Below are 19,646 nucleotides of genomic sequence, written 5' to 3'. Positions count from 1 at the left end.
AAAGAAAGAAAGAAAGAAGAAAAAGGAAAAAGGGATATAAACACAAATGTACAAGATAAAAAAAATTTTTAAATCAAAGATATTAGAAGTTATAAAGACTCTTTATGCTGATACTAATGAATTTGAGAAGTAAATTAAATGGGAAACAAATGACCAAAACTGATTGCAGAAGAGGTAAAAAACTGACAGGACAATAACATGTAGTGATTGGAAATGTTCTCAAAACAACTATCGCTGGAAAAAGTTCTAGATTCAGATAAATTTATGGTACTTTTAAAGTTGTATCTTCAGAAACAGAAAATTCTGTTATACTTCTTAACCACTCCAGAGTATAGAAAGAGAAACTTCCCAGTTCATTTTAAGACAGCACAACCCCAACCCTACAATCTGTCAAAGTATTCAAAAAGGAAAAACTAAAGAATAAACTTACCTTTCATATAACTTACAGCTACCCTTAAAAAAGCATTTATTTGTATGTGCCAAACACCACATTATATATTGCTTTACTCAAATATCTTACATGGCAATCCTGTATTTCCCTAGTTTATCTGAATTTCTGTGTTTCCTTAAAACCTTTCTCTTTGCCTCCTCCATTTTTAACCATACCTAATGACCATGTTTCCTAATTACCTAACAAAACAAAACCCAAAAAAATCCATCACAAGAGATTTTCTATAACTTTTTACCACAATACCTACTCATTCACCTACATTAGGCTTCTTAAGGTCTTCCTTCCTATTCTATGTGAACTAGAGAAAGCCTATCTACTTCTACACTGGATCCCTTCCAGTCTCACCCACTCAAGGCCATTGCTGTTGCAATTCTTCCCCTCTACCAGGTCATTTCCATCAATAAAAAACAAGTTTACTCCTCCCAGGATAAAAACAAACAAACAGCATACCCTTTAGCAATACCATATCATTTCTCTGCTCCCTTGAGGGCAGAATTCCTTTTTTTTTTTTTTTTTTTTTGAGACAGAGTTTTGCTCTTGTTGCCAGGCTGGAGTGCAATGGCGCGATCTAGGCTCACCGCAACCTCCGCTTCCCGGATTCAAGCGATTCTCCTGCCTCAGCCTCCCAAAGTAGCTGGGATTACAGGCATGCGCCATCACGCCCAGCTAATTTTGTATTTTTAGTGGAGACAAGGTTTCTCCATGTTTGTCAGCCTGGTCTTGAACTCTACCCACCTCGGCTTCCCAAAGTGCTGGGATTACAGGCATGAGCCACCACGCCCGGCCCAGAATTCCTCTTAAAACGTTTTCTACAGTAGGCACTCAATATTCATGGGTTCCGCATCCACTGATTCAACCAAATCCAGATCAAAAGTATTCGAAATAATAATAAAAAAGAATAATACAAATAAAAAAACAACATAATACAACTATTTACTTAAGATTACATTGTATTAGGTATTATAAGTAATCTAGAGAAGGGTCGGTCCTGGAACCAATCTCCAGCGGATACTGAGGGACCAATGTACATTCACTGCCTTAAATCTCCCTCCTGTTTTCCTGCAGAATCCACTCTAGTCAGTCTTTTACCCACAACGTTGCAGCAAAATTGCTCTCTTAAGGTTATCAATGACTTCATATTGCCAAACGCAAAGGTGAACTATCAGTCCTTATCTTGGCGAATATGGCTGCAGTAGCTTTCATGGTAGATCAAGGTCTTCTCCCTATAAAATACTATTCTGACTTACGCATCACTGGCCACTCCTTTTCAGGCCCCTTTGCTGGTTGTTTCTCAGTTCATCATTCCCTAAATCTTCTCTAGCCATATTGTCTCCCTAGTTGAGTCATCCAGTCTCATGGCTTCAAATACCATCTATAAACTGACAACTCTCATATTTATAACCTCAGCTGGATCTGTCCACTAAACTCCAGGCATATGTCCTTGACATCTCCACCTGGATGTCTGACATTTTACAGTTTATATACTCAGAAATAAACTCTTGATCTTCAAGAAATGAGTCTCCCAGAGTCTTGCCCATTCCAAGTAAATCACAATTGCATTTGTTGATGGTAAAAAGCTTAGAGCCACCTTTCTTTCTCTACACTATGCCAGGAAATACATCAGCTCTAGCCTTTAAAATATATCCAAACTATTACCACTTCTCACTACCACCCCAACTACCTTGGTTCAGGTAACCACATATTTTCTAATTCGATTATTTGTAACTGCCTCTTAAATGTTCTCCCGGCTTCTGCCTTTGGGCCCCTACAACCTAGTCTCAATATAGCTAAGCCAGAGATAATCTTTTAGAACTTAAGTCAGATAATGTCCTCTGCTCAGAATCTTCCAGAGGCAATCTATCTCATGTAGAGTAAAAAGCTAAAGTCCTTAAGAAGGACTCAAAGGCCCTAAATGCCTATTCTTCCGTACCATCACCTAACATCACCTCCTACTAATCTCCTCTATTAACAGTCACACTGACCTCACACTCATGAATGTTCTCATTTCAGGGCCTTTTGGCTTTTCTCCTACTGATAATACCCTTCCTTCAGGGGCCCACAAAATTGACATTCCCTTCTTTAGGTCTTTGCACAAATGTCAACTTCGCAGTGAGGGTTTCCCTAACCAGCCTACTTAAAACTGCAACCTCCACCTTCCATATTCACTAATCTTCTTCCTGACTTAAGTTTTCTTGGCAGCATTTATCACTGTCTGACATCTCTGCCTAGTGGAAGCAAATGCAAATCTCTACAGGAATGTACTTTTTGGTCTGAGCCTCAAAGAATTCCCACACATACTTCTCCAAGAATAATGACTAGTTCAAAGTGAAAAACAATCAGGTATACAAGGAAAAAGGGTATAGAAATAGAGAGCAGAGACAAATCTGCAGACTTTAGATAAACTGAAAAAATAATTATTGAACTAAAACATATATAAGAAGAAATTACTGAGAACTTAGCACAAAGAGATAGAAAATAGAAAACAAGATAAGGAACATGAGGGATTAACGGGAGAAGGGTTATCATACATTTAATAGGAGGTCCAGAAGAAAAGGTGAGAAAAAGAGACAGTGGCAATATCTGAAGAAATTACAAGTAACAATTTCCCAGAATTGCTGAAAGACATCAATCTTCTGATTCAAGAAATCAAACATAGTCTAGACAGTTAAAAAGAAATTCGCAACTAGACATTTCATAGTGAAACTACAGAAAATCAAGTCAAAGAGAACAATTTTAAAGCAAAAAAAAAAAAAAAAAAAAACCCTCCAAAGAGTTTTACTATTTTTCAGTGGCAATAAAGAAAACCAGTAGACAGCAGAATGGTATCCTCAATGCCCTGGGAATTCTATCCCAAGAAAGCATCTTTCAAGATTGAGGACAAAATGAAAGCACTTTCAGGCAAGCAAATATTGAGAGGGTTTACCACCACAGACTCTCACTCAAGCACCTTCCGAAGGCAGAAGGAAAAGTAACTAGGAAATAGCTGAGATGCAAGAAGAGCAAAGACAGTGGAAGGTGCAAATGAACAATGAATTCCCTAAACAATAACAAAACTGTATCAGAAAAAATAGTTTAATTATATTTTATTTAACTTGTATTTTAATTATACAAGACAATAATACATAAAAGTGTAGAGTGATGAAAATGGCATTCAAATGTGTTCAAAGGACTTTTAGCAGAATTAACTTTCGACTGATATAAATGACTATGAGTTATATTTTCATTTCTAGGATAACAACTAAAAGAATATTTAACAACACTGTATACTTCCAGACTAGTCAAGTCAAATGGAATGGTAAGATATCAAAAATAATCAATACAGAAAGAAACCCCCCTCTCCTCCAAAGAGTGAAAAGGAACAGGGGAGACAGAAAACACAAAATAAAATGGTAGATTTAAACTCAAATGTGTGACAAATCACAGTAAATCAGATGAATCAAATGCTCCATCTGAAAATGACAAAGACTGCCAGGCTGGATTAAAAATAATCCAATTAGTCCAGGCATGGTGGCTCACACCTGTAATCTCAGCACTTTCGGAGGCTGAGGCGGGTGGATTGCTTGAGGTCAAGAGTTCAGGACCAGCCTGGGCAACATGATGATGATTCTCTACTAAAAATACAAAAATTAGCTGGGTGTGGTGGCACACACCTGTAGTCCCAGCTGCTTGGGAAGCTGAGGTGGGAGGATGGCTTGAACCCTGGAGGCAGAGGTTGCAGTAAGCCAAGACTGCACCACTGCACTCCAGCATGGGTGACAGAGCAAAATTCTGTCTCAAAAAAACCCAAAAAACCTCCAATTAAATGCTGTTTATAAGAAACATGTGAAACATAAAGATATATAAAGATTGAAACTAAAAAGATGGTAAACAACCTATCATGTCAACATATGTAAAAGAAAACTAAAGTAGTGATATTAATATCAGACGAAATAGACTAGGGCAAGAGACACATTTAAGGCACCTAAAATAAGTGGAAAGATACAACATGTTCATGCACTGGAAGACAATATTATAAAGTTACCAATTTCTTACAAACTAATCTTTATATTCAGTGTAATCCCAATCAAACTGTTAAATTTGACAAGCTGATTCTGAAATTTATATAGAATTGTCAAGGACCAACAAAGTATGAGTATTCCAAATATATAAAAAATAACTACGAATCAACAGAAAAATAGGCAAGAGACCTGAATAGCCATGTCATAAGAGAAAATCCAAATGGTCAATAAACATATTAAAAAGGTGTTCAATTTCTTTAATAATCAAGGAGCTACACATAAAAAGTACAACTTCTAAACTGGTAAAAAACGTAAGTGTGATAATTCTATGTGTTGGTACGGATGTGATTAATGGACGCCCTCATACACAGCAGGAATGTAAACTGGTTCATTGACTTTGGAAAATAGTTTGACATCATCTGTTAAAACTGAAGATACGCATTTTCTATAAGTCAGAAATTTCATTCCCAGGTATACACTCTAAAGAAATTTGCATGTGTGCACTGGGAGACAAACAGAAGAATGTTCTGCACTGTTTGCAATAGGTCCATGCGTAAATAACCCATCGAGAGCAAATAAACTGTGATACATTCATACAATGGGATAGTACATTACAATTAAAGGGGAAAGACATGGATGAGTCTCACCAGTGTAATGCTGAGCAAAAGAAACAAAAACAAAGCTAAACAGTATTCTTTAGGAAGACATGTGAAGAAGGTAAAAGAAGAGCAAAGAAATTATTATCATGAAATTCAAAATAGTGGTTTGCTTTTGGAAGGTGTAAAGTTTCAACCAGGAAGGACCACGCAAGGGAAGGAGGCAGGGTTCTGTGATCCTGTAATGTTCTATTTCTAGCTGGATGGTAGTTGCATGGGTTTTCGCTTAAAAGTATTTAAAATATTTATACATTTTACATACTTTTCTCACTTAAAGGTATTTAAACTATTTATATATTTTACATACTTTTCTGTATGTATGATCTATCTCACAATAAGAAAAAAATGAGAAGGAATAATACTGTGCTTCTCACTCATCTTTCTAAATAACTGGGTTTTGGTTCTTTGCACAAATTCTCTAAAATGACTAAAGTGGCTGGGCACATTCTCTTCTTGGAAAGATAGCATTATTTAGTAGAAAAAGCAGTAAGACTAGGGATCAGAGGACGGAAGCTCTCTTAATTAAATTCTTAATTTACTTCTCTTAAGATGCTCTCTTAAGCATATTAAGTCTCTCTGAACCCTAACTGCTTATCTATTAAATGCAGATTTAACAACTGCCCTTATCTTGGGATATCTGTGACTATCAAATCATAATATAGTAAATTAAAAGATGTTTAGAAAACAGCAAACAAACAAACAGAAAAACAAACACAGCAGTTTAGTTTTAATAATCTGAAATTCAAAGATTTTTAATCCACTGGAGTCATCATGAAGCTAAGAGATAAAAACTACCGTTCTATTTTAAATAGCATTATTTGCAAAATGGTGTTATTTCTATCAGTAATGGGTAAACAAACAGGGTTCTATTTTGAGAAAAAAATAAACATAAAATATTAATTTAACCTAACAGATGGTAACAGATGGTGTCAAAGATGTCACATTAAAAGTCTAAAGAGTGAGATCTGCTCTTCTGTTTACAAAAGAAGACTTAAGAATGTCTTCAGCTCTCCAGGAAGAGAGAAATATATTTCCCAAGTTGCCCATCCAGCCCTACCTCCATTACAGATAACATTCAGCCCCTAAATTTTTCTCCCCAAATTGACTGAAAAATACAAGAATAAAAAAACCAAACCAATGTAATTGGGCTTCTCAATTAGCCTTAGTGCCACTATGGGAAAATGAACAAGCAACTGAGTGGCAAGTTTCACTGACTAAAACAAACATTGAAGTATAGAAGTTTTATGTATTTATTGTGCCAATTATAAAATAACTGCCACAAACATCAACAATGCTTTTAGAAGTTTTTCATATTCAACCACTTAGAAGATGACAAAGACAATATAAAAATGCAAAACATTTTACTATATTATAATGTTATATTATTTTTTCTATATAAAATGTTACAAGTTCTACATACCTGAATATTCTCCCTACTCCAAGTATGTGGTGTTTTATTAGCAAGTAATTTCAGATCTTGAATAGCAAGTCTCTTTACTGCCTTCCTGGGATCATTCTTCAAATACTGCAACAGAAGCTGAATCTATAAAGGAAATAAGTCACTCCATAAACAATACTGTAACTGAAATGATCATGAGAAATGCAGTGTAGTTTAGTGAAACTTATAAAGGGACAGGACTCACTTCAAATCAGAGCCCTGTCACTCATTAGCTATGTGCCCACATTTGGGCCTCTTTCTCCATGTTTGTAAAATACTACCATTTAACTTTAAAGTTTTAGCACAGGCCCTGGCATTTAACAGATACTCAATCCTTTCTTTTTTTTTTTTTTTATATGGCCAACTTCACACCCAGCCATGTACCCCATAACATCTCATTTTCCTCAAGGGCTCCCAACAATCAGTACTGTGAACAGAGAGAATAAAAAAGCAAGCAAAAGCAAATTAATCTGACCTTTATTAGAGAAAGAACCTTAATGTCCTCAAGACTCGTGGGCCACTTTCTTATTTCTAATCATATATTTAATATGTAAGTTTACCAAAGATAGGCAGTTTAAAGAAAATTGAAATTACCTGCTTAGGTGTATCAACCAAAGATGAAGCTGCAAGCAGAGTGAAAGTGTGCAAAGACACAATCACCATTTTGGTGGACGGATAGGATGTGACCAGCTGTTGTAAAAGCTGACGAGCACTGGAAGCCAAGATTGCATCATGGTGCATGTGCTGTAGAATGGGTATCAATTTTAGCTTCAAGTCTACTGGTGTTGCTAAACCTAGACACAAAAAGAATTCTCAAGGTATTTGTGATCATCATCCTTAATAGTATTCCAGATTTAAAAGCTGTGACTCAATTAGCAAAATTGCACTTGAAAAACACAGTATACTAATATATTTATAACATTAAAGATTATACTAGAACCAATTGATAAATTCAATATTTTTTCCGAAGTATTTATCTTGACATTAACTTTTCAATGATTATAAAACTACATGCTGATAATAAAAACTGCCTTTAAAAAGCACAGTAGAAAGCAAAGTCATATTTGCTGCCTATTTCCTCTCATTATCATAGTAAAAAAATTATACATACACATATACATATATATACACAAACACACACACTTGATGGCTACAGTCTGATTATACTTATGATTTTAATTATTTCCTTCAACAACTAAATCAGAATCAGGATGTGAATAAACTGTGTGTAGAATGGTTTTGAAGTCCTCTGAACTTTGTGTAGTAAATGCCTTTCTTTATTGCATACATGACTGCATCCATGAAGACTAACCCTAATCCACGTTTTCCTGTCAACAGTGGAGCGAAACCAACAAATCTTTTCTCTATGGCATGGCTTTGTGGTCATGGTGAACACAAATTTCTCAGTCATAATGTACCACATACATGCCACAAGCTAACTATACTCTGCGTATTGCTGGCTTTTCCATGGTGAAATAATTGTGGGTATGAACGTAAGACAGCATTTCAACGTCGAACAGTTGCCTACGTCAATAAACCCCTTTGCTAGATGGCCTCTACTTGGGTTTGCCAGAGGGAAAAGAATGAGATCAGAGTATTCCCTGCTTTCCTCTCTGCAGGGTCACATCATGCTCATGTTATTACTTTGTTCCTTAAGGTTCTGAATGCACTTGACACTGCTGACCATTCTATCTTTGAAACTCACTCCTAATGGCTTTGGGTCTTCCACTTTTACTGTTTTCTGACCTCTTTCTCTGGCTGTTCCTTCTTAATCTCCTTTGTAGTCTCCTTGTCTGTCTACGCTTTAATTTCTGATATTCCCATAGGTTGGTAATAAATTCTCTTCTCATTCTATGTGCTTTCCCTGAGTGAGCTGATATAATCCCATGGTTTCCATTATCGGCTAAATGTGAAAGGCTGCCACCCATTCGTCCTCCTGCCCCGACGTCAGATGCATGTACCTCATTATCTTCTGGTCATCTGCACTAGGAGGTCTCAGAAGCATTTTGTATTAATAGGGCCCAAAGAGAACTGATCTTCACCTTGAAACTGCCCCTCCAAAAATATTCCTGTCTCAGTAAATCACATCATTATAAGTTCTTAGACCCTGGAGTCTTTCTTATTAGTGAAAGAAGGATTCTCTCACATCCCATTTCCAAATGTATTAGCAAATCTTATTGGTTCTAACTTCAAAATAAAACCCAAACTGACTCTTTCTACCTCCGTTGTTACCATGCCGATCCATTTCCACTACCATCTCTTGACTAAATTATTGCAAGTCTCCTAAGTATTCTCCCTGCTTAGGCCTTTCCCCATGGCAGACTCCACTCTTATATCCCCCTCTTTCCTCCACTGCAAGTTTATTCTTAACCCAGTACTCAGAGGGATCTTTGTGTTTACAGGCATCTTTACTAAAGATTTAGGGAGGCTCGGAGATTTTACTTGGCAGAAACAAAAGTGGCTTAAAACCAAATGTCAGGATTCTGTTCCTAAAACTCCTCTTTCATTTCCATATCTTGGGTTCCAATTTTCCTCCACCCACACTCCTGTGTTTTCCTCTGCCTCTCTCTCCTGCTAATTCCTGTTCTTTCAGATTTTTTTAAGATAAAATTTAAGGAACAATAAGGTAATGAATCTTAAGTGTACAGATTAATGTATTTCTACATATGTATATTCCCATATAACTGCCATCAGATACACAGAATACTCCAGCATCCTAGAAGGCTCACCTGTATAGCTTTCATCAACTCCCTTGCTATCTACCCTTTGTTTGGGTTTAACCAATGGAGATCCCAGCAGGAGTTGCAGAGAAGAATGAGGTCAGAGTATTTATTCCCTGGTTCTCTCACTGCAGGGTCACATCGTGCTCCTGGAGGTTAGCTTCTCAAAGTGGCCCTCCTGACATGATACCAATTTTCTAGTAACCTCTCTTTAACCTGTACCCTTAGAGGTATGGTAAAAGCTATTACGGGCTCAAGAACTACATTATCCCCTATAGTACACCCTGACCATGCCTTTGTGAATGGTTCCTTTATTACACCTTCCTTGAGTTATCTTAATTCAAATGTGCCACCTGTTTCCTGCTGAGATCTTGTCTGATGCAGCAGGCAACTGATAAAATCCTGCTCAATGAATAAGTGATGCTTCCTTCTAATGTCATAAGGATACTTTTCTGCAGGAAAGCCCTTTTGCTAATGGTGGAAGAAAAAACACAAAGGAATAAAGGGGAACACAACAAAGCTCATTCACTGTATCTTGGTCTTTAAGTGATTTTTATTATTTATGCAAGTGAGCAAGTTCTCTTTAATTTTAATTTGAAGGACAATTTAAATGCATGCAAAATATAACTACACTAAGCAATTCATGCCTTAGAAGGGCACAGTAGCATAGTGGTTAAAAGCATCGGCCTCAAAGCCAAACTGTAAGTTATCAGCTTTTTTACTGTGAACCAATCATTCAGCTTTAGTGTGGCTCTATTTCCTTTCCTGTAAAACGAACATAATAGTATTACCTATCCAAGGCTGCCACGTTGCACAATTCAAAGGAATGCTCTTTATAAGAATATAAACAAAGTGGTGTTCTCTAGAGTCAGGCAATGCTGTAGCCCAAGAGCTCCCTTTTACAACTGTTAGGATAAATAGGGGTATGACACGTGTATTAACCCTATGGGAGCTCTTGGGCTCCCATAATGACTGTTGTAAGGATAAATAGGGTTAATACACATGACTTATGGTATAAGAGACTGGAAAACCAGGGCTTTGTAGTCTATGGTAAGGAATCTGGATTTGATTCTAAATGCAACTGGAAGACACTGGAGGGACATAAGCAGAGAGTTCCAGAGCTCCTAATAATATTAGCCTTTCTCACACAGAGCAGTCTTCCCTAAACTAATCATGCCCCCCATAAGTATGCTTTGGTGAATGATGGACCACATGACAGACGGTGGTCCCATACGATTATAATGGAGCTGAAAAATTCCTAGTAACTTCATAGACCCTGTAGTCATTGTAACACCACAGTGCAATATATTACCTTTTCTACCTCAGATATACAAATCATTTTGTTACAATTGCCTATGGGTATTCAGCACAGTTACATGTTGTATAGGCTTAGAGCCTAGGAACAATAGGCTATACCATACAGCCTAAGTGTACAGTTGGCTATACCATTTAGGTTTATTTAAGTACACTCTATGAAGTTCAAACAACAAAACTGCCTAAGGACCCATTTCTCACACAGGATCCCCATTGTTAAGCAATGCAAGACTATATCTGCATGGCTCACTCCTTTCTCTCCTTCATGTCTCACTCAAGTATCATCTCATCAGAGACTGTCTCTGATCAATATATACAAAAAAGTCCCTTCTCTGATCAATATATATAAAACAGATAAGTCCCTTATCTTACCCCACCAACCACTTACTTTTGAGACTCTCTATCCTTCTTCTCTCACTTTTTCACCATAGCACCAGAAATGTCATAGGCACATTTGTCTATCCCCACACACCCCACCCCTGACTAGAGTGTAGGTTAGATGGGGGTAAGGACTTTGTTTTGCTCACTCCTGTATCCTCAGCATTTAGAACAGTTTGGGCAAATAGAAGATACTTAATAAATATTATTTGAATGTATGGTGACTAGCAAATAATAAGTACTTAATTAGTGTTAGCAACTATTATAAATCTCATTAAGTCACTTCATAATACTAAATGAAGAATACATACCTTGAATCATTTCACTGATTTTGTTACAGATTCCTACAGCAAAATCCCTTTGGAAAAAGAGAACAGAGAACAGAAAAAACTTTGATACCAAAAAATTACATTTGCTTATATTTTCTAAGGACTTAAAAGGAATAAAACACAATTAGCGCAGAAGAAATACAATATTCCAAACTGCAACTAATATTCCAAGGTCAGGTGCTCGGGTTAGGGGAGGTGGTAAGAAACACAACTAAAACAAAAACTCCAGCACCAAATGGGCTATGCCAACACTGCTCTAAAGCAGCTCACTTAGGCCATTACCACAATACAGTGTTATTTTTTCATAACACTAACAAGCATCTGAAATTATTTTGTGTTTATATAACAACAGGGCCTGACCTTTTTCACTCCTATATTTCTGGAACTTAGAAAACTGTCTGAACATGGTGGATATTCAGTAAGTATTTCTTTAATAACCATATAAAGACTTCTTATAACAACTTAGAGTTTAAAAATCTGTTACAGACCTTTAGGGCTAAGAAACTGCAAACTAGGAGACTGCAGGTTTTTTGTGTGTAATAATATTTTTAAAATTCTTTTTAAAATAACATTTTAAAAATTCTTAATGTCAACATTTAAATATAGTGAGCCCGAATAGAATAATCTGGTTTTTCAGATTATCCTCTCTCCTTTGCCAAAAACCTGAGCACTGGGCATCCATTCCTGCACTGTTAACAATAGGCTGGTGCCATGGGGCACTTTAGATGCAGTGGACATGCTTCAGTTCACCACAGTTGCCACTAGGGGACATTGCTCTCACTGACAATGTTCACCTGGCCCCTGAAAGCACGTGAGTTTGTAACTCCTGCTTTGCCACCCAGGGACTAGCAATTTAGAACAAAACAAATGTGGTTATGGTAGGAGATTGGGGGTGGGGGGGAGGGGGCGGAGAACAGGATTAAATAAATTCTAAAGGTCTTATTTGGCTTGGCTTGTTACTCTGATTTAATATCCAAAACTGATCAATACAGATACTAGAAAAAAAATCCATCAGTACTGACCAAGATATGTGATCTCAAGCCAGGTCATTATTTCCGGGAGAAGATATGAACACTGATATCAAAAATATAAGTCTTGTCAGCTGGCCACAGTAGCTCACACCTGTAATCCCAGCAATTTGGGATTGCTGAGGTGACAGGATCACTTGAGTCCAGAAGTTCGAGGCTGCAGTGAGCCATGATTGCGCCACTGCATTCCAGCCTAGGTGACAGAGACTCATTTGGTATTTTTTAATAAATTAGAAGTATATCATATTGAAGCATGGTATATTAAAAACTGTTTCTACATAAACTGCTAATTTAGATGTTTAATCATCATTTCCACAAGTGAAGAATCTTGCTGTTTCTCTTACTTGGTCTTAATCATTTTCCAAAACCAGTAATTACGCAGAGTGAAATAAAATTAGCTTCTAATAAGAACACAAGAGAAAAACTGAACTAAAAGTGACTCTCATATATAAAATTTAATCACTAAACTACAAATTTATCATCCAAATTTAGAAACTAAATTTAGAAAACTATTTTTGGAAGCACTGGAAGTATATATTTAATCTGACAGACTATGAAGCACTGACACCTTGGCAGTGGTAATCAGATGATAATTATTCCCTAGGCACAACTCCTAATCAATAAAAGTACAGTCATGTGCAGCATAACAACGTTTTGGTCAACAACAAACCACATATTGACAGTGGCCTCAAGAGATTATAACAGAGCTGAAAAATTCATATTGGCCAGAGATGTCTTGATGTCTGACCCTGTGCAGGTCTAGGTTAATGTATGTGTCTCTGTGTCTTTTCTTTGAGGGGTCTCACTATGTTGCCTAGGCTGGTCTTGAACTCCTGAGCTCAAGTGATACCCCGGCCTCAGCCTCCCAAGTAGCTGGAATTACAGGTGTGAGACACTGTGCCCAGCTATGTCTTAATTTTAACAAAAAAAGCTTATAGAATAAGGATATAAAGAAAGTATGTTTATACAGCTGTATGTTTGTATTTTAAGCTAAGTGTTATTATAAGAGAGTCAAAAAGTTAAAAGAAATTAAGACTTTACAAAGTTAAAAAGTTATAGTAAGGTAAGGTTAATTTATTATTGAAGGAAGAAAAACTTCAAAAATAAATTTAGTGAAGCCTAAGTGTACAGTGTTTAGGAAGTCTACAGTAATATACAGTAATGTCCTAGGCTTTCACATTCATTTATCACTCACTCACTGATCACCCAGAGCAAATTCCAGTCCTGCAAGCTCCATTCATGGTAAGTGCCCTCTACAGGAATACCATTTTTATCTTTTATGCCGTATTTTTACTGAGCCTTTTCTATGTTTAGATATACATATACTTACCACTGTGTTCCAACTGCCTACAGAATTCAGTACAGAAACATGCTACACAGGTTTACAGCCTGGGGCAACAGGCTATACCATATAACTTAGGTGTATAGTAGGTTATACCATCTAGATTTGTGTAAGTCCTCTACAATGTTTGCACAATGATGAAATTTCCTAACAATGCATTTCTCAGAATGTAACCTCATAGTTAAGAGACGTGTGACTGAAATTTTTAAAAGTCCTCTCAATACCAACGACTCTCTCAATGAGGGAAAAAAATGCTTATTTTCAAAGGCACAAATAGGAACTGTACTTATTCAGGTATTTCTGATCATCAATTACTGCTGCATCTATTTATTAATTTTGATCTGTGAAATTAAAAATTATATGCTTTCTATTATCTACTTCTTCAGTAAGAATTCCTGGAACTCTGAAGGTTTGATAAGAATAGCTGAAGGGGCCGGGCACAGTGGCTCACGCCTGTAATTCCAGCACTTTGGGAAGCCAAGGCAGGTGGATCACCTGAGGTCAGGAGTTCAAGATGAGCCTGGCCAACGTGCTGAAACCCCATCTTTACTAAAAATACAAAAATTAGCTGGGCATGGTGGCAAGCGCCTGTAATCCCAGCTACTTGGGAGGCTGAGGCAGAAGAATCACTTGAACCTGGGAGATGGAGGTTGCTGTGACCCCCGATTGCGCCACTGTACTCCAGCCTGGATGACAAGAGTGAAACTCCATCTCAAAAAAAAAAAAAAAGCTTAAGAGGAGGGTAGGCAAATACTATTTTTTAAATTTTAAAAAAATTTATCCTCTCCCTCCCCCTCCCCCTCCCCCTCTCCCCACGGTCTCCCTCTGATGCCAAGCCGAGGCTGGACTGTGCTGCCGCCATCTCGGCTCACTGCAACCTCCCTGCCTGATTCTCCTGCCTCAGCCTGCCGAGTGCCTGGGATTGCAGGCGCGCGCCGCCACGCCTGACTGGTTTTTGTATTTTTTGGTGGAGACGGGGTTTTGCTGTGTTGGCCGGGCTGGTATCCAGCTCCTGACCGCGAGTGATCTGCCCGCCTGGGCCTCCCGAGGTGCCGGGATTGCAGACGGAGTCTCGCTCACTCAGTGCTCAATCTTGCCCAGGCTGGAGTGCAGTGGTGTGATCTCGGCTAGCTACAACCTCCACCTCCCAGCCGCCTGCCTTGGCCTCCCAAAGTGCCGAGATTGCAGCCTGTGCCCGGCCGCCACCCTGTCTGTGAAGTGAGGAGCGTCTCTGCCTGGCCGCCCATCATCTGGGATGTGAGGAGCCCCTCTGTCCGGCCGCCCAGTCTGGGAAGTGAGGAGCGCCTCTTCCCAGCCGCCATCCCGTCTAGGAAGTGAGGAGCGTCTCTGCCCGGCCGCCCATCATCTGAGATGTGGGGAGTGCCTCTGCCCCGCCGCCCCGTCTGGGATGTGGGGAGCACCTCTGCCCGGCCGCGACCCCATCTGGGATCTGAGGAGTGTCTCTGCCCAACCGCCACCCCGTCTGGGAGGTGAGGAGCGTCTCTGCCCGGCCGCCCCATCTGAGAAGTGAGGAGCCCTTCCGCCCGGCAGCCGCCCCGTCTGGGAAGTGAGGAGCGCCTCTGCCCGGCAGCCACCCCATCCGGGAGGTGGGGGACAGCCCCCGCCCGGCCAGCCGCCCCGTCCGGGAGGGAGGTGGGGGGCAGCCCCTGCCCAGCCACCCCGTCTGGGAAGTGAGGAGCCCCTCTGCCCAGCCGCCACCCCGTCTGGGAGGTGTACCCAACAGCTCATTGAGAACGGGCCATGATGATGATGGGGGTTTTGTTGAATAGAAAAGGGGGAAATGTGGGGAAAAGATAGAGAAATCAGATTGTTACTGTGTCTGTGTAGAAAGAAGTAGACATAGGAGACTCCATTTTGTTCTGTACTAAGAAAAATTCTTCTGCCTTGGGATGCTGTTAATCTATAACCTTACCCCCAACCCCTTGCTCTCTGAAACATATGCTGTGTCCACTCACGGTTAAGTGGATTAAGGGCGGTGCAAGATGTGTTTTGTTAAACAGATGCTTGAAGGCAGCATACTCGTTAAGAGTCATCACCACTCCCTAATCTCAAGTACCCAGGGACACAAACACTGCGGAAGGCCGCAGGGTCCTCTGCCTAGGAAAACCACAGACCCTTGTTCACATGTTTATCTGCTGACCTTCCCTCCACTATTGTCCTATGACCCTGCCAAATCCCTCTCACCCAAGAATGATCAATAAATACTAAAAAAAAAAAAAAAAAAAAAAAAGTTAACTTTTCGGGATTCAATTAAAAAAAAAAATTTATTCTTCACCTGGTTATAAAACTGGAACTTGTTCATGCCAAGATATAGAGATATAGAGAAATTTATAAAAAGAAAATAAAAATTACATACCATCTTACCAAGATTTTGATATATATCCTTCTAGTCTTTTTTTCTATTGCATAAATACAAATATTACGGCTTTTATTTTTTTTAAACAAATCTGTTACATTATATAAGCTATTGGGGTTTTTAAAAACAAACCTGTTATATTACATAACCTATTACATAACCTGCTTCCAAATATGTTTCTAAAAACATTGGTTTTAAGCTGTTACCGTATTCTATTGTATGATCATAATTTATCTAAGCTCAATGGAAGAAATTTAGGTTGCTTCTCATTTCTTTTGTTGTTACAAGTAACACTACAACTAGCATCCATACAAATAATTATCAGTACATATTGCTGTTATCTTAGGATAAATTCTAGAAGTGAATTTCCTGGGTCAAAGGGATGTACTTGTTTAAGGCTTTTCATATATATTACCAAAATGCACCCCAGAAGGCAATGCTACTTTTCCTGTCAGTCAGGGAGATATTGTATTTTCTTTTACAGAAGAGAAGCCAATCAAACATAGTAATAAAACCATGGTCAACATTTAATCCTCCTGCCCAAAACAAAATACTGTTCTGTAAAACAGTGTAGGACATGACATTCTGAATAGGTTAAAATTGGTTTTAATTCAAGTTATTGTCTTTGCCAAACTGTGGACAGCTCTAATGCAAAACAAATTAACATTAGAAGACAGTAAGTAAGCAATTTAGTATTACAGATCTACATGTCTGGGAGAAGCTCCTCAGTCAACAAAGCTTCTGCTACCCAATGAAGCCTTCTCCAACTAATCTATGCTGATCCTGTCCTTCTGGAAACTCATTTCATTTACACAATTAATGCCAACATTTGTACTTACCTTTTCCATTTAATGAATTTAAGTCTTGTTTCCCCAACATAAGGTAAACCTTCTTGGAAAACATACCTTGTCATTTACACTTTCCTGTATCTCTCAGTGTTTATATAAGTTGATCAGTTTTTCCTTCAAAAATTTTTCTTGGGAAGCCAAATTACTAAAAGGGATGTACTTTTGTAAGCTTACTTTGACTGTGCAGAGAAGTTTGCAGCAGCAAAAACAGCAGCTTCAACTTCTACATTATCATGTGAATCTAAACTCTGACGAATACTATGATGAGCATTCTTCCTCTCAGGAATTATTGATGCCAGACTTCCCAACATCCTACAGAAACAGAGAAACCCAAGAAGATCGGGCATAAAATAAAGTCAAGGTCAGAAAAGTAAGAGGCAAGGCAAAGTCAGATTATCAAAACTAAAGTTTATAGGTAATTCTATGTAACTCCAGTTAATAAAGCATAACTTTAGAAATCCATGACTCAAATTTTAAACGCTTTTACATATTTCAATATGTCAGAAAAATTAAAATGGCCTATCTAAAAAGCAAAATTTTTAACAATCACCTTGAAGTACATCCCAGGTACCAAACAGCCCAGGAAGGAAACTTCTGAATTATTAAAGCATCAAAATATCAATTTTCCAATGTTGCATAAAGAAGTCCATTTCAGCAAAGCATTAAGAATACAACATTTTTGCTGTTAAGCAGATACACAAAGTAAAAAAAAGTAAGAGCTCCCAATCTTTTTTTCCCACATCAGTAAATATTGGTATGATGATTTTCAAATGTCCTCAAGATCAAGAAAGCAGTGGTTGAGGACGCCCCTGGGGCTCACACCAGAATCAACAACGGTGCAGAAGGTAAAGCTTGGAAAACACAGTCTACTTTATAATAAAATTATACATTTAGAAAGGAAAAAAATCTATTGTTTGTGGTATAAACTACAGAAAGTAGTTTGAAAAATCCTTTCAGCAGAAAGGCATACATTTTAGAAATTTGCAAAACACTGCAGTAAACAAAACCTACAATGTTCCTACAATGACAACCTTCTTCAAAGTCAACATCCTAAATAACCTTCCAATGTGACATGTAATCACCTAATTATTCCCTGTAATTACACTCAATTAAGTAGTACTGTTCCTAGTACTGTTAAAAATAAGTAATACTGTTAGTAGCAAGAAACTAAAATGGACTAAATATGTAATTTATATTTAATTTGAAGGTTTTGGAATTATACATCTTTCAAAAGAAATAACAAATGACTATTAATCTATTATACCAGAAAAGATTAGACTAGGCTAATACTGACACATTTAATGACTTATTCCCACTGCTTCTGGCTTAATTTTTCTCTTCCTACTTGAGTACCTCCTTCTAGAATGTTTACAAAACAGGTCCTATATGGCAAACCTCCTAAGGCCTTGTGTGCCTGAGAATCTTTTTATTTTACTACTCTTTTAAATGAAAACTGGATTAGATATAAAATTCTTAGCTCAATTTTCCTTTAATACTTATTGCATCAAGTGTTACTGTAGAAAAATCTGATTTCAATCTAATTTTTTTTCCTTTAAAGTGATCCTTCTTTTTGGAAGCTTTCTAGAGATCGCTGGCTTTATTGATAACCACAGTGCTTAAAAAAAGAATTGAGGCAAAAGTCAATTGCCATGACTTAGAGAAGGGCAAGCATGGAAAATGATTAACATTCAAATATTAATCCACATTCTTATCAAAATATTCAGGCTAGCTCTAAATTATTTATGAAATTCATTCCACCAGTTAAATTCTATTCTTCTCTATTATCTTTTGATTAAAAAAAAAAACCATGTTTGTGAAAACCAATTCAAACATTACCAAAAAAAGCCAAATGGAAAAGCCTCTTGTAATCTATAACCCAAAGACTCTACCATAAATAATCACTGTTAACAGTATATATTCCTCTAGATTTTTTTCTGAGCCTATATAAACATATATATTAATATTAACTAGCAAAATGAGTTAATAAAATGGATACTATTTGACTACTTTTTAAAACTTAATATCTTTCTATGTCAGTATATATAGACTCACAACTCACTTTACTCTTTAAAAGTTATACAGTAGTTCACCAATAGCTATTCCCATGTCAATTTTTCCCCAATTTTTCATTCTACAAAAATGATACTATAATCATCTATATACATATATTCACCAACTTTTAAAAATGATTCATTTAAAAAATTTCTATAGGTATATTTGCTGAAGTAAAGGGTAAAAATACCTTAAATTTAAATTCTGGGCCAGGTGCAGTGGCTCACGCCTGTAATCCCAACAATATGGGAGGCCGAAGCGGGCAGATCACCTGAGGTCAGGAGTTCGAGACCAGCCTGGCCAACATGGTGAAATGCTGTCTCTACTAAAAGTAAAAAAAGATAGTTGAGTGTGGTGGCGGGCACCTACAATCCCAGCTACTCGGGAGGCTGAGGCAGGAGAATTGCCTGAACCCAGCAGGCAGAGGTTGCAGCGAGCCAAGATCACGCCACTGCACTCCAGCCTGGGTGACAGAGCAAGACTCCATCTCAATAAATAAATTAATTAATTAATTCGATTGAATATAGCTTTCAAAAGATGAAAATCAATGAACTGACTTTAAAATATCACATATTACTCACAATTTAATCACTCAAAAGGCAAAGAAATGACAAAAGCACTAAATTCTGAACAAGAAGGAAGAACTGATTCCTGGTGTGGAAAAAAGGACACTCAGGGAAGATGTGACATCCCAGACTTCCTGGTTTTACTGTCT

The 19,646-nt window shown here is 37.7% G+C and overlaps 1 protein-coding gene across 1 annotated transcript in view; it reads right to left on the bottom strand.

Annotated features, from left to right (window-relative positions):
* INTS7 (integrator complex subunit 7) overlaps positions 1-19,646 on the bottom strand; it is a 95,503-nt gene that overhangs the window by 59,660 nt on the left and 16,197 nt on the right. Inside the window, exons 4-7 of the mRNA XM_003814185.6 lie at positions 17,054-17,191; positions 11,267-11,313; positions 7,138-7,337; positions 6,526-6,648 (exon numbers count right to left, since the gene is read on the bottom strand). Coding sequence (XP_003814233.1) covers positions 6,526-6,648; positions 7,138-7,337; positions 11,267-11,313; positions 17,054-17,191 — 508 coding nt within the window. The remainder of the gene's footprint in view (positions 1-6,525; positions 6,649-7,137; positions 7,338-11,266; positions 11,314-17,053; positions 17,192-19,646) is intronic.

This window comes from Pan paniscus, chromosome 1 (assembly GCF_029289425.2).
Source record: "Pan paniscus chromosome 1, NHGRI_mPanPan1-v2.0_pri, whole genome shotgun sequence".
Taxonomy (NCBI): domain Eukaryota; kingdom Metazoa; phylum Chordata; class Mammalia; order Primates; family Hominidae; genus Pan; species Pan paniscus.
This window is presented reverse-complemented; position numbering and strand designations above follow the sequence as displayed.